The sequence below is a fragment of the Myotis lucifugus genome, unplaced genomic scaffold, assembly GCF_000147115.1.
Source record: "Myotis lucifugus unplaced genomic scaffold, Myoluc2.0 scaffold_30, whole genome shotgun sequence".
Lineage (NCBI taxonomy): Eukaryota > Metazoa > Chordata > Mammalia > Chiroptera > Vespertilionidae > Myotis > Myotis lucifugus.
Window position 1 is genome coordinate 4,235,848 of NW_005871078.1, and position 15,886 is coordinate 4,251,733.

The following is a 15,886-nucleotide window of genomic DNA, read 5'->3' on the forward strand; positions in this document are numbered from 1 at the left end:
TGTCCCCTTCTGTGGAGGTATGGACAGTTACTTTCCCGGTATCAATGTGTCACAACACAGAGAATATTGCCAACCAGGGAGCTCACCTGAGCCTTGGTGTCGTCTTTACTGGGGTTCCATCACAGTGGCATGGTTGACTGCCCAGATGGCTGATCAGAGTTTCTAGCCCCTTAAGGAAGTTGAGACGATACTGCTTGTCTCAGTCCCATCCTAAATCACATTCTTACTATCTAGTTTGACCCAATATCCCCAGGCAAACAAAGACACTTTTATCAGGCATGACATTTCAAAGGCTTAGCAGCAGTTCTCAACCTATGGGTCGCGACCCCTTTGGGGGTCGAACGACCCTTTCACAGGGGTTGCCTAAGACCATCGGGAAACACATATATAATTACATATTGTTTTGTGATTAATCACTATGCTTTAATTATGTTCAATTTGTAACAATGAAATTGGGAGTCACCACAACATGAGGAACTGTATTAAAGGTTCACAGCATTAGGAAGGTTGAGAACCACTGGCTTAGAGATTACCTCCCCAAAGCCAAAGGGCAAAGGTTAGACCTCTTTCTGGGCAAGTTTAAATTCTTTACTACACTGCACCTTACTTACCCTGTATGGTCAGTGCACTAAAGTCCTGATATTCTCTTCACCTTACTGAGTTTAACTTATAAATTATAATAATAATATAACTACATGTGGACTTCTGAAATAAATGTGCTTTCAATACTGCTAGATTTAGGTAATTATTTAGGGAAAACTAAGTTTATTTACTATTTGAAGCCAACAAAAAATTCACAGCTCTATCTTATTCTAATATCTTTTTTCTATACATTGGTCTTCATTGCTATGTTATTTTGTGTTTTGCAAAATAATGCTCAGGATAATCAATCAATGATGGAATACCTTTCGTTTAATATCAAGATGAAAATCTGGCCTTTTGAAAAACTATAAATGTAGACCAGATAATTATATTCTCCTTTCACAAGATGATTACTATACTTGAAGAAAATTATTTGAGCTCATTGTGCTCTCTGAGGCAGCAAAATTAACTCCCTTAAACTAGCTAAAAAACTAAAGACTGCTACCGTTTAAACATTAGCTGTTGATGTTTCTAAATCATTATGCTTCAGATAAGCTCTGCAACACAAATCATTGAGTGATATGTAGGCATGTAAAAATGCAATATCTAATCATCATTTTCATTAAAGGCACAGAAATGCCTAACAATTTCTTTTTTGTTCAGTTAAATATCACAATGCCCCCTGCTGGGCTCTTTGTAATATATCCATACAAATAACAATTTTAGAATACAAACATTAAAAATCTTGACACAATAAATAAATACAATGTTGAAAACAATGCCTATATTTTTATAAATGAGAAATCCTTATATAATATTTATGGGGGGAAACATTAGCTATTTTAAAATTAGTGAACATAAATCATTTTTCCATTGTTGAACAGTTTTTTAATAAAAGCATTGACTTTTTTTTAATCTTGAAGAGAATAACATTTTCCTTAGTAGACATGTATCCACAAAAATGTTATCCCAACAAAACAGAAAATATATTTTATTTAAAAAATTAGTGCCAGAATTCTTAATGAGGGTACAATATTTAAGATAGAAGCTAAGAAAATTATTATAAGGTTATGAAATATATTTGATATTATTGGTATTTTTTTCTGTCTGAAAATCTTGGAACATTTTGCTAAATATGTGACTGCACTAAATTTTAAAGTAAGTGCACAAGAAAGGAAGCAATTAAAATATTTTTAATCCATAAATAGAAGCAAATAATGTAATGAATAATCACCATAAGAATGACACATAGTAACTTTATATATTTTTTCTAAAAACTTAGATATATTAATGCTACTAAATAAATACCTATATAAACTTGTATTAAAATGTTGTAAAACAAACCATAAATATATCCTCTGGATATTTTCACCTTGTGTTAAGCTACACTTTCTCATTCCATACTATGTTGATGAAATTCTGAACATTAAGTGAAATGCTAAATCAGGCAGAGATTTTAGAATTTTAGTTGTTCTTAAGGATTTCCTGCCCTCCAGTGGTATCTGCCTTAATATTTTCACTGCACCTTTCAACATTACAAAGAGAAGACTCATTGCTTCTACACTTACACTGTGAAATTATATCACACTGAATGGCAGCATCTAATCTTTCTTTCATTATAGGTTCACTCTCTGTTTGTACCCAGGCATCACATCTCACAAACTGTACAGTGCAGTTATTACTGGTTTGGTTTTGTAATACATGTGTTGAATTATACGGAGACTGTGCAGACTGATCTGTGTTACTTTTCATTGAGACCTGGTGAAAACTTTCAGTTTGTTTATGAATTTTGTCATTGTTTTTAACAATCCGATCACGTGGAAATTCTGCCATCCTTTCTAAATAAAAATTATTAGTTGTTTCTTCAGTTTTGATGGATCTCCTACTTGAATCTTCAATTTTCTGCAATGTTTGATCTTCATCATCAGATGGCTAAAAAAAAAATTAGTAATTTTTCTGTAAATGATGCTTAAATTTAAAAAAAATCATTCAATCACTTCAAAGCACCAATTCGTAGTACAAAAAATTTCAAAACACAGAAGAGACTTTTGCAAATCAAGATGGATATTTGGTTTTTAAAAATCAAGGTTATGAAATTTTAAAATAGCCAGAACAATAATAATCCTTGTAGTAAAAATACAAATGAGTTAAAAAAGAGAAAATAATTTTGTCTTTTATCATAGGCTACATCATCCCCCTACCCTCCACTCAGAGGAAATAGCATACAGCATACTCTTCAATCACTTAAAAGAGTGGGGTAGAAGTAATAATTTTGAAATAAATAGCTAGCACATAAAGCTTCTATTATTCACTCTCTGACTTAGCAAGTAAAAAATATCTATATTGTACCTTTTATGGGCTTAGTCTCATAAAACATATAACTTAAGGAGAATTATCAACTAACAGGAAGTCAAATAGCTAAAAGAAAAGTTAAATAGCAATAAATATTATAACATATAAAAAGTTAAATTTTAAGAACTTTTTACAGGTCTAGATTTCAATTTACTAGCTTGAATCTTTCAACTTCATGAAAAATGTATCTTGTAATTACTAGTCTTTTTACAGATATCTTGTATAAAATTGATTATTCAAGCTGGAGAAAAAAAAGCAAGGTTAACATAAAAACCTAAAATGAGGTACATACCTCAGCTGATTGGCACTGAAATAGAAAAAGCAAGCCCAAGAAATAGCATTGAGACTGGCTGGCACAAGTTAGAGAAAACAACCTCAATAAATTTATTTACTCAAGAAATGAATATTCATTAGCATCTGCAATGTGAATGAAGCAGATATGATAGCTACTCTCTTACAGCAATAATACTCATGGGTGGGTAGAAATTACATTAATCAAATAAGCATACACATGTATGTTTAATTATAAACTGAGAAATACACTAGGAAGAACAAGTATGAAGCATTTTGAGAGCATAACTGAGGGGCCTAATTTACACTGAGGAACTAAGAAGGGACTTTAGAAGAAGTGACATACTTAAGTCGGCTCGCGTGAATTGCGCGTACTCCGCGGGAGCCGTCTTTAACTCGGTTCATATAGATTTGCGGTGGAGTGCGGGAAACGTGTAAACTCGGGCCGATTGTAACTGCGTATTACCAAATATTTGTTTGTAATCCACCCTTTTGGTGGATGGAACAAAACCAAAAGACAGAGCCATCTTATATTTTGGCGGGAAATTCACCCGCACTCCAAGTGTTAAGCTAAAACCTACAAGATGAATAAAAGTAAGATAGAGGAAACAGGAAACATAAGAGCCCTGAAGCATAAAAGAGACTAATAAGCTAAGGAAAGTGAAATGTCAGTACCTGCAGAGAGTGGAGAGCATTCTAAGAGAATACTAGAAGTTGGAGATGTTACTAAGGCCAGAACGCATACAACCTATACCCACTGTATTTTAGATTCCAAAGTAAAATAAAAATCCACTGAATAAATAAAAATAACATGATTTTAAGTTTTCAAAAGATCATGATGATGGAGAAAAAGTGGGGAAAGTAGAAGTAGAGAAATCTCTTAAGAAACAACCACAATAGTTCAAGAACAAGATGATGATATCCAGACTAGGACACTAACACCAGAAGAGAAGTAGATAAATATGGACTTTATTTTGGAGGCAGACTTGATTGGATAAAGTGATGGAATAAATGTAGTTCAGGAAAAGAGATGAGACAGAAAGAAATGACAAAGTTAATTAGTAGGTTTCCAGTGTGAGCAGCTGAAAAATGTATCTACTAACATGAGAACTATCAGAAAGATCGGGGCATTCATTTTAAAGTATGAAAATAAGTAGATTTTTGTAAAATATCCATAAAGATATATCCAATAGGAAAGTGAACATCTAAATAAGGAGCAGGGCTAAAGTTTTGAGAACTATCACTGAATAGATAGTGAAGTCATTGGAGCATATAACATCATCCAGAGTTCAGTGTAGGTTAACAGAAGAAAAGGGTCCTGTAGCATACCCTAATCATTACCACATTTAAATAGAGGTAAGGGTGGACTAGAAATGGACAGAAGCTTAAAGTATCACTCAGAGAGGTCTGAAGAAAACCGAGACAGTGTGTAATCATAAAAGCAAAGAGAAGCAAATGTTTCAAAACAAGAAAATAATTATTTTTATCAATGTTACTAGGAATTCTCATAAAATAAAACTGAAAAGTGTCCATTGAATTTGGCAACATTGAGGTCATTGATGTCTTTCCTTTAGCAAGAGCAGTTTGTACAGTGAGCTAGAGACAAAGGCAGATGAAAGATTACTCTACCCAGCAAAGCTATCATTTAGAATTGAAGGTCAGATAAAAGAGCTTCACAGACAAGAAAATGTTAAAGGAGTTCATCACCACCAAACCAGTATTACATGAAATGTTGAAAAGCATTCTTTAAGAAGAGGAAGAAAACAAATTTAAAAAGGCCAAATATATGAACCATAAAATGGCAAGAAATATATAATCTACCAACAATTGAATCTAAAAATCAAAATAAATGAAGAAATCTAATGAAGAAAATAAACTGATGAATAACATAGAATCAGAGGCATGGAAACATGGAACAGACTGACAAATCTCAGAGGGAAGGAGATGAGGGGCCAGGAAGAGATTAACCAAACATCTTATATGCATTTATGCATTATCTATGGACACAGACAACAGGGTGGTTAAGACCTGGGGTGGGGCAGGAACCCAGGGAGGGAAAAAAAGGGACATCTATAATACTCTCAACAATAAAGATTTTTTAAATAAATAAGTAAAAATAAAATATATTAAAGAAAAAAAATGGAAGCATTAATGGAGTAGAATTCCACTTAAACACGTGATTTAAGAGAAATGCAGCATTCCCACTCAAAATGACATCACTCCAATTATTCATATAAGCCTTGAGACTTTCTTTTTTGTATGTATTCTTGGTTGTTTTAGGGTTTCAATTATTGTGAGTGGGTTCTTTTAAAAACCTTTTAAAATAAACACATATTTTACACACACGCACACACATCTTGATAAGAAGGGCTTTTGTAAATAACAATGAACACATCCATCACTGTTATAAATGTGAATAAATGATGCTCATTTTCATTTTAATTTATATTAATTTCATATTCTTACATTTTTAATATTTTTACATTTTTGTTTACATTTATTTCTATAATTTATTAGTACAACTACTTTTTTCAGAATGTAAAATGAGAAATACAAATAATTCAAAATTAGTAGAGCATATATTAATAACCCCCAAAAGGTAGGGTGGCATAACTTACCATCTCTGAACTAGAACTGAAACAACTATCTGTCGCCCTTGGAGAGTAACTGGAAGACAGACTACTCTGTGAAGAATCATTATCTGAAAATAAAGGTTTAATTTATGAAGAATAGTATTTATTAATACTCTAGAAAATATATACATAAGCAGAAGATATTTACTGGTGAACTTAAGTTTAGCTAACACACTATAGAGCATTTTCAAGTATGTCAAAACTAGTTCACATTTTGGGCACTTGGCAGCTTGTGTTTCTGACAGGGCATATGGGTTTATTCTACATTTAAAAGGGTTGTTATCTACAAATAAGAGTACATACATAAGGAAAGAAATGAGTAGAGCAAAACAGATTGCATTTTTTTTAATACATGAACCATTTTTCATGAATAAAGTGTCAACCTGCAGGAAGGAGGAATAAGTCAAGTTTTAAGTACCAAATCACCAGATATTTGCTAATACAGTAAATGAAGCTTCATTGTACAATCTAAACTATATGAAAAAAAATGATTCAAAGCATCCATTATGATATTCTTTCATTATTGCTTACTGTGTTCAATTATGATCATAAATAAACTTTAAAAGTGGGCCTGATGATGCATAAATACTATAGATCAGCAGTAGCTTAACCACTCCTCTCCTTGTTTGTGAAAATGGGTTTCCCATAAAGGTGCCCAGCCAGAGTGGCTCAGTTGAGCATTGTCCTGTGCACCAAAAGGTTGATGGGCTTTGTCAGGCAGTTAATTAATTAATTAAAATATTATTTTTCTGGGTTTTGTGATTGTGGTATTTATCAGTATAACACTTTATTTTCTTGTGGCTAATTTTCTTATTCTGATTAAACATACAATTTTGTATCCAAAAAAAAAGTGCAAAGGGAGGTGTAACTCTTTTAGAAATTAAACATACTATAAAGTAATCATAATAAAAATTTTAGTATGATATTAGCACATGAAAATTAGGAAAGACCAATGGAACAGTAAAGAAAGCACCAGACCAGACCCAGTATATATGGAAAGTTAGTACATAATAAAGGTGGTATCATAAACACCTAGGGAAAAGATGCATTTTAAAAACTTGAATCAGCCCTAGCTGGTTGGGCTCAGTGGACAGAGCGTTGGCCTGCAGACCGAAGGTTCCAGGGTTTGATTCGGTCAAAGGCACATACCTCGGTTGCAGACTCCTCCCCAGCCCAGACCCTGGTCAGTGCGTGTGGAGGAAGCAACCAATCAATGTGTTTCTCTCACATCAATATTTCTCTCTGTCTTTCACTTTCTCTTCTACTCTCTCTAAAAATCAATGGAAAAATATCCCTGGGTGAGGATTTTAAAAAATGTACAAAAAAACTTGAATCAGTGTTTACTACCCAAAGTCAAATCTCCTTCCATCACCATATACATATTTGACTCCCTTTATCCTTTACTTACACAATGCAATATACAGATGATGTATTACTTAAAACCTATATCATTTTATTAACCAGTGTCATCCCTATAAATTTAATAAAAGATAAATAAAAGTAAAATGGGCTTCTTTTAGACTAAAAAATTAAACTTGAATCAATACATATTTAACAGTTTAAATCAGGATAAACTCCAAATGGGTTAAAGATTTAAATGTAAAAATATAAAATCATATTAATACCAGAAGAAAATATAAGTGAATTTAGCCTGGGAGTGTAGAGCAAATTATAAAAAGATTGATAAAATTAACTGCATAAAAACGGTGCCTTTGCAAAACAAAAAACACTACAAGCAAAGTAAAAACCAAAAACCAGTAACAAAGTAGGAGAAAATATTTGTGACATTTCACAAAAACCTAAATCTCTTTAGTATATAAAAATTCTTAAATATCAAGAAAAAAGTCTAAAACTCAATTAGGAAAAAATATAAATAGAGAATTCATGGAAAAAGAAATGCAAATAGCCACTGGACATTTTTTAAAAGATGCTGGGCTTCACTCAGATTACAAACTCAAACTTCCATCTTTATTAAGACTCACAAAAATTCCTAAATTTGACATTAATTTCTCTTGCTGAGGTTATGGAGTAAAAGGCACATTTCTAGTGGAACTGCTACATGGTACAACAGGGAATTTGGAAAAAATCTACCTAAAAAACAATGTACAAGATTAAAAATGGCTGCAGAGTAGGAGGCTGCTGCACGGACATGCTCCCAGGAACAAGCTGGAATTACAACTCAAATACAAAAAGGCTTCCTAAATAATCAATGGAAAACTCACAGGAAAGAACCCTGATACCCAAGGACCGAAGGTGGAGACCACATAGAGACTGGTAGGAGGCACGGAGGCAAGAAAGGACTGGCCAGGCACCCACAGAAGGCAACTGAAGTCCCAGAGAGATATCTCAGCTGAGGGGATGCCTCTGAGATTCTGGGATCTAATCCCGAAGCTGGCCTCCCCAGCAGAGAGCATCAAACTGAGGAGGGTACCCATATAACATCTGGCTGTGAAAAGCAGTGGGGTGCTATCTGCCAGGGAGTGGCAGCTGAAAGTTCAGGCACCCACTTAAAGGGCCAATGCACAAAAATTCCCAGTGGAGCCACCCACCTTGTGCTCTGGCAGAGGGAGGGTGAAGTGGACTGGAGCTGTGAGAGCAGAACCCAGGACTGGGGACTCAGGGGATAGAGCTCAGAAGGCAGACATCCCAAGTTTCCTGGGCTGAGTCATTCCCTCACATAGAAGAGGACATCTTCCCACATAGACATCTGCTTTGCCTGGGGGGGAAAATAGTCAACACACCCTATTGCAGCGGTTCTCAACCTGTGGGTTGCGACCCCTTTGGGGGTCAAATGACCCTTTCACAGGGGTCACCTAAGACCATCGGAAAACACATATATAATTACATATAGTTTACAGTAGCAAAATTACAGTTATGAAGTAGCAATGAAAATAATTTTATGGTTGGGGGTCACCACAACATGAGGAACTGTATTAAAGGGTCACGACATTAGGAAGGTTGAGAACCACTGCCCTATTGGAAAACACCTTGCCCTGAGGCTACTTAAGAGATTAAAAGTAACAGCCTCCAGGCAGAAGCAGCTGCCCACCCTGTTAAAAAAAACTCTCGCCACACCTGAGGACTATTGACTGGGGACACTTCAAGTAGGAATCCTATTGCTCTGTAGGCAGAGAAGGTCTCTGGAGGCTTTGAGTCTTTGCCTGGTCCAACTAGTCAGAAACTGCCTTTGACACTGTCTTACACTAGAGCTTGAGAGGTGTAGAGCAGGGGTCCTCAAACTACGGCCCGCGCGCCACATGCGGCCCACCGAAAACATTTATCCGGCCGGGTGTTTTTGCAACCGCTGTGTGCATAGGAATTTGTTCATAGTATTTTTTTAAACTATAGTCCGGCCCTCCAAACGGTCTGAGGGACAGTGTATTGGCCCCCTGCTTAAAAAGTTTGAGGACCCCTGGTTTAGAGGATCTACCTAATAGATAGTCACAAACCCAAACAACCAAAATGAGGAAACAAAGAAACAACCTCCAAATGAAAGAACTAGAGAATTCTCCAAAAGAAGATAAATGAAGCAGAGATAAAAAATTTATCTGAAACAGAGTTCAGAGTAATGATGTTAAAAATGCTCAACAGTATGAAAAAAGATATAGTAACTATGAAAAAAGAACAGTCTGAGATAAAGAATGGCATAACACAAATAAAGAATGCATTGGAATGAATACACAGCAGATTAGGGGAAGGTGAGTTTTGAATGAGTGAATTAGAAGACAGAGTTGAAAATATCACTCAATCAGAGAACCAAAAAGGAAAAAAAGAAACAATTAAAAAACAGGAGGACAGCTTAAGGGAACTGTGGGACAATGTGAAACGCAACAATATTAGAATAGTAGGTATGCCAGAAGAGGCAGAAAGGGAGAAAGGAATAGAGGTATTTGAAGAAATAATGGTAGAAACTTCTCTAACCTAGTAAAGGAAAAAGTCACACCAGTTCAGGAGGCACAGAGAACCCCAAACAAGAAGAACCGAAACAGACCCATGCCCAGACACATCATAATTAAAATGTCAAAAATTAAAGACAAAGAGAGAATCTTAAAGGCAGCATGAGAAAACTGTTACTTATAAAGGAGTTCCCATAAGGCTGACACCTGATTTCTCATCAGAAACTCTATAGGCCAGAAGGGAATGGCATGAAGTTCTCAAGGTAATGGAAAGCAAGGATCTGAGACCAAGGTTACTATATCCAGCAAGGCTATCATTCAAAATAGATGGTCAAATAAAGAGCTTCCCAGACAAAAAAGTCTAAAGGAGTTCATCACCACCAAGCCAGCATTACAAGAAATGCTAAAGGGATTGCTGAGAAGAAGAAACAGAGAGAGAAACCTAGCCATACAGAATTAAAATGGCTATAAAAATCTCTCAATAATAACCCTAAATGTAAATGGATTATATGCTCCAATCAAAAGGTGTAGGGTAGCTGAATGGATACAAAAACATGACCCAACTATATGCTGTCTACAAGAGACCCACTCAAAACAAAAGACACACACAGGATGAAAGTGAAGGGATGGAAAAAACTTTTCCATGCAAATGGAAAAGAAAAAAAAGCTTGAGTACCAATACTCATATGCAACAAAATATACTTTAAAAGCATCATGCTAAGCAAAATAACCCAGTCAGAGAAAGATAAATATCATATGATCTCATTTGTGAAATACAATGAACAACATAAACTGATGAACAAAGATAGAGAGCCCCGGGGGGGAGCAGAGGGGGTGGAATATACTAGAATATAATAGAAGTAATCCTGTTATTTGCAAATTTTTAACATTTCCTACAACTTTTTTGATATCATACTATGTTAGTACAGTTTGGGTAATATTATTATACTTAAAATCCTTTTATTCTTGAAATATTAATGTTTATTGCATGTAATATTATTATATGTAAGATCATTTTTCTTGAATAATTGGTGTTTATTGCATGTAACATTATCATATTTAAAATAGTTTTTCTTGAGATATTAATGTTTATTGCATGTAACATTATATTTAAGATCGTTTTTCTTGACATATTAAGATTTATTACATGTAACATTATTATATTTAAAGTCTTTTTTCTTGAAATTAAAAAAAAACTGAAAACAACAACAATGTACATTAAGTCCTCACTTAACGTTGTTGATAGATTCTGCAACTTTAAGTGAAAACATACATATAACTATAAACCAATTTTATCATAGGCTAATTGGTATAAACAGGAGTTAAGTTCCTACAGCATCTAAGCAATATTGTAACAAAACTAGAGGCCCGGTGCACAAATTCGTGCATGAGTGGGGTCCAGCTGGCCAGCATGGGGGCAGGAGGGAGGGGCCTGGAGAAGACCCACTGAGCTGGAGCTGAGCATGGGCCCCAGGCTTCCCAGGGAGGACAGCCTCAGCAAGGAAACAGAAACCACCAGAAAGCTCTGCAATCAGGCCCTGAGCTCCCTTTGGCCAGGCAGACTTTGAGCTGGTGTCTCTGTGTGTACATTAGACACAGCCCAGCACTCTCCTTTGTCTACTGGTCAAATCCATTGCATCGAAAAGCTTATTCCCCTTCTTCTCTTTGGGCCCTTACAACAAATACAGGCCAATTGGAAGACGGGGCCCCAGTGGCAGAGCCAGGCCCCACAATCACCCGGAATTTAGGCCTAAGACAACTGGGTAGCAATCTCCACAGAACAGAACACACTGTTTTAGTCTTAATTCTCCCTTAAAATGTGCCCAGCTTCTCCTCTTTAGCCGTGACAGACTGAACTAAGGAACCAAAGACCGGGTTTCCTTTGAGGTGCAATCCACCAGGAGCCGGCTGGTAGCAAGGCCCCTCACAGGCAGCTGCCTTGCCCCCAAGCTCAGTGTGCTCTGAGCCGGTCCATTTCTGATGGTGCCGGGTCCTGGGCTACTGGTCAGGCAGCAGGTCTACAGGGTTTCTCTCCTCTGCCTTCCTGGCCTCCGGAGCAGTACCCTCTGGCCCAGCACGCCAGGCTGCTGTCGCTAGAGCCGGGACTCAGAGAGCAAAGGAGCTGTACACACAGATGGCCAGGCTGCGCCCCTCACCCTGCTTCTCAGTCTTGCTCACATGGATCAGGCCAAAGCGCGCTGCCCGAGACTGGCGCCACATGAGGAGGGTCACAGTGGGGAAAGGGGCACCGGGCCTCTAGTCATAAATAAAGGATGAAGAAATGTTTAGTTATGGAGAAATCTATAAAATATTTTATTAAATAAATGAATCCATTAAATTCATTTATAAAATATTCTATATTAAGAGTGCGGGTGAATTTCCCGCCAAAATATAAGATGGCTCTGTCTTTTGGTTTTGTTCCATCCACCAAAAGGGTGGATTACAAACAAATATTTGGTAATACGCAGTTACAATCGGCCCGAGTTTACACGTTTCCCGCACTCCACCGCAAATCTATATGAACCGAGTTAAAGACGGCTCCCGCGGAGTACGCGCAATTCACGCGAGCCGACTTAACTCGTTTCCCGCACTCCAAGTGTTAAATAAAATATCCTATATTACATTTACAGTGAGAAAGACAGGGAACTAAGACATCTGTACATGTGTATTTATGTATATTTTAGGCTTTATTTAAAAAAATACACAGGAGCCCTCGCTGGTTTTGCTCAGTGGATAGAGCATCAGCCTGCGGACTGAAGGGTCCCAGGTTCGATTCTTGTCAAGGGCACATGCCTGGGTTGCAGGCTTGATCCCCAGTGAGGGGCACGAAGAGGTAGCCAATCAATGATTCTCTCTCATCATTGATGTTTCTATCTCTCTCTCCCTTCTCTGAAATCAATAAAAATATATTTTAAAAAAACACTGAAATAATAAACCATAACCAACAAATACAGTTACTCATATAAGACAGAAGGAAATAAGGCAGACATAACAGGGATATAAATCAAGGTAATATTTTACAGTCATAACTTAAATAAAAAATAAAAAGTCCATAAAGATTTCTAGGAAACCTAGAAGACTACATATCCTAAAGACTCCCTCTATCACAGAATATCTAAAAAGTGTCCTAAACTTTTGTCCATAAAAAGACAGTACAGAATAAAAAGACCACTCAGATATGAAGTATTTGCTACACACAAGCCTACAAACAATTAGTATCTATGATATATGAAACATATATAGGATACATACATGGAGTTATATTTAAAAGACACATCTAATAAGGAGAAACAAAATTCCTAAAATAAACATGGGCAGCAGATATGAAAGGCATTTCACAGATAACATATAGATGGCCAATCAACCTAATTAACAATTAGGGAAACATAAAATAAAATTATAATGAGATAGAATGCTAACAATGATAAAGAAACTAACCCAGTTTAAGTGAGAACATGTAGCAGCTAGGACTCTTATCTCTTGCTAATGGAAGTTTAAATTGGCAAAACTACTTTGGAAAACAATTTTGTATTACCTAAAGAGGTGAAGATGTGCGTATTACATGAACTAGCCAATTCTACTCCTAGAACTATACCCCAGAGAAACTTTTATACACGTGTGGCAGGTGAAATGCCAAGAATTACCAGAGTAGCATTGTTTATCATGGCAAAATATTCAAAACAACCTAAATAATCATTGCCAAAAGATGCACAAGTATATTATGGTACATTTATATATAATAAAAGGCAGTATAGCAGTAAACAAATATTAAAATTACTAGAGCCCAGCCAGCATGGCTCAGTGGTTGAGCATCAACCTATGAACCAGGAGGTCACGGTTCGATTCCTGGTCAGGGTACATGCCCAGGTTGTGGGCTCGATCCCCAGTGTGGGCATGCAGGAGGCAGCCAATCAATGATTCTCTCTCATTAATGTTTCTATCTCTCTCTCCCTCTCCCTTCCTCTCTTAAATCAATAAAAATATATTTAAATTAATTAATTAAATAAAATTACTAGAGTCACAAATTTAAAGTAGATAAACTTAAAAATATAGTGCTGGATGAACAACAACAAAAAAGCAAGCTGCAAAAAAATAGAATTTGCCTCAATTTGTAGAAAGTTCAAAACCAAGCAATGGAAGTGTGTGTAGTATCACAAAATCAAAGTCAGGATAATAGTTACCTCTAGGGGGCAGAAGAGGTAATGCAATTGAGAAGCTCTTCAAAAGTATTTGTTATGCATTATTTCTTAAAGTACAAAGTGAGTACAAAGATATGTTTTATTTGTTAAACTGTGTATTTATCATGTGTAATATATTTTAACAAAAAATTTAAAAGGTCAGTTGAACTACTACTATATTCTAAGTTAACTGTGAAAAGTACTAGCTGGCAAAACATTTATAAAAATTTTTTTTAAATGAACTGATTTCCATTTCAATGTGTTTTTTTTTTAAATAAAATGTACTTACTGTTAAAGTTTTTCTTTGTAGATTTTGGTGCACCGTTTATAGAACATGTTCCTCCTTCTTCAATCAGATTCTAGAAGAAAAAAATTTTAACAACTCCCAAGTATATACAATAATGTCCACTTATATCTCCCTTTTCATTCCACCAATTCATTTCTATAGTATTCTTCCGTCATATGACTTTAACTGAACAGAAAGAATTTTGTTTTAAAAAGTAGAAACATTAGCCTGTGATGAACAATAAATAAAATTAAAATTGCTTTAGAAACATAAGCAAAAGAATAAACACTTGCTAAGAAAAGAATTACTGACAAACAGAAAAGGCTTTAGGTAGTTATAGTAAATGCAGTTGAAAAAAGACAAAGCTATTAAGCTATTTGAAGATTTATTGTTATTTTCATTTTCAGGTTTTTTGAATAAAAACTTTTACAGGTATAAATTTTCTGTAGAGCACAGCATTGGTTTTGTTTTCCACCAGTCCTATATAATAAAAGAAAAACGTGTAAATTGACCGTCCCTCCACTACGCTCACCAGCCAATCAGGAGTGAATATGCAAATTAACCCGACAAAGACGGCAGGTTAATTTGCATACACAGGCACCAGGAGGAGAGAAGAGCGGGAGAGTCAGCAGCTTTGGGGGACGTGGCTGCCTCAGAGCACAGGGAGCACCAGGAATGCTGGGAATCGTGGTTCTGGTGGCAGATGGATCTCCTAAACATTAGAGCAAAGTGAGCCTGCAGCAAGTTACTGCTGTGGTGGGGGATGGAGGGAAAGCAAAGGTGAGAGACATAAGTAAAATCTGAGTGTCTAGGAAAAATTAAAGGGAAGATATCCTAAAACTTCCAGGAAATCACCAATGAAGCAAAGAAAAAAAATGCCTCTATTATTCTGTGAGCAACAAACAAAACTGGGTTGGGGGTCTCAGACAATTCACTCATATGATTGCAAAGACAGACAGAAACTCCCGGATTGGAGAGGGCTCCCCTGAGGGCTCCCAGATTGGAGAGGGTGCAGGTCAGGCTGAGGGACCCACCATCCCCCACCGTGCAAAAATCTTCGTGCACCGGGCCTCTAGTTTCTATATAATTCATAACTTTCCTTCTTTTTATTTTTTAAAACCAGAGTGTTTCTTAATGTCAAAGAAAGTAAGGGAGGTTAAGCATCATTTTTTGTTGTGTTGATTTCTAATTCAATAAATTTTTATGAGAGAATGTGGCTATGATGTCAATCACTCCTTAGATAAATCTCTTGGACTTTGTGGCTTACTATATGAATTATGTTTGCAAATGTATCATGGACTTACAGTTAATATACATTCTCTGAGATATATATAGTTTTAGATAGACAGATAGGTGGGGTAAAGGAGAAACCGTCTAGTTGCAACCAACCCAGATTTCCTTTCTTCTTAGGCATACAACTAGACTATGTATCCTAGCCTCCTTTGGACTAGATTTGGAAATGTAATTTAAGTTCTGGTAATGGGCAGAAGTGGTGTACACTACTGCCAACCCTGACCCATAAAAATATTCTCCACAATCCTCCACTTCCTCTTCTGCTCACTGAGATCACCATACACTACAAATATGGGAACCACCAGTTAAAGTAGAGTCCCTCCCAGCATGAGGCCAGAAATAACTTTATTCAGCAGAGCCTTTGATCCAACCCCA

The 15,886-nt window shown here is 36.1% G+C and overlaps 1 protein-coding gene across 1 annotated transcript in view; it reads right to left on the reverse strand.

Moving 5' to 3' along the window:
* Positions 1-2,046: 2,046 nt before the first annotated feature.
* CUNH12orf40 (chromosome unknown C12orf40 homolog) overlaps positions 2,047-15,886 on the reverse strand; it is a 65,776-nt gene continuing 51,936 nt past the window's right edge. Inside the window, 3 exon segments of the mRNA XM_006086786.1 lie at positions 2,047-2,514; positions 5,844-5,926; positions 14,222-14,291. Coding sequence (XP_006086848.1) covers positions 2,047-2,514; positions 5,844-5,926; positions 14,222-14,291 — 621 coding nt within the window.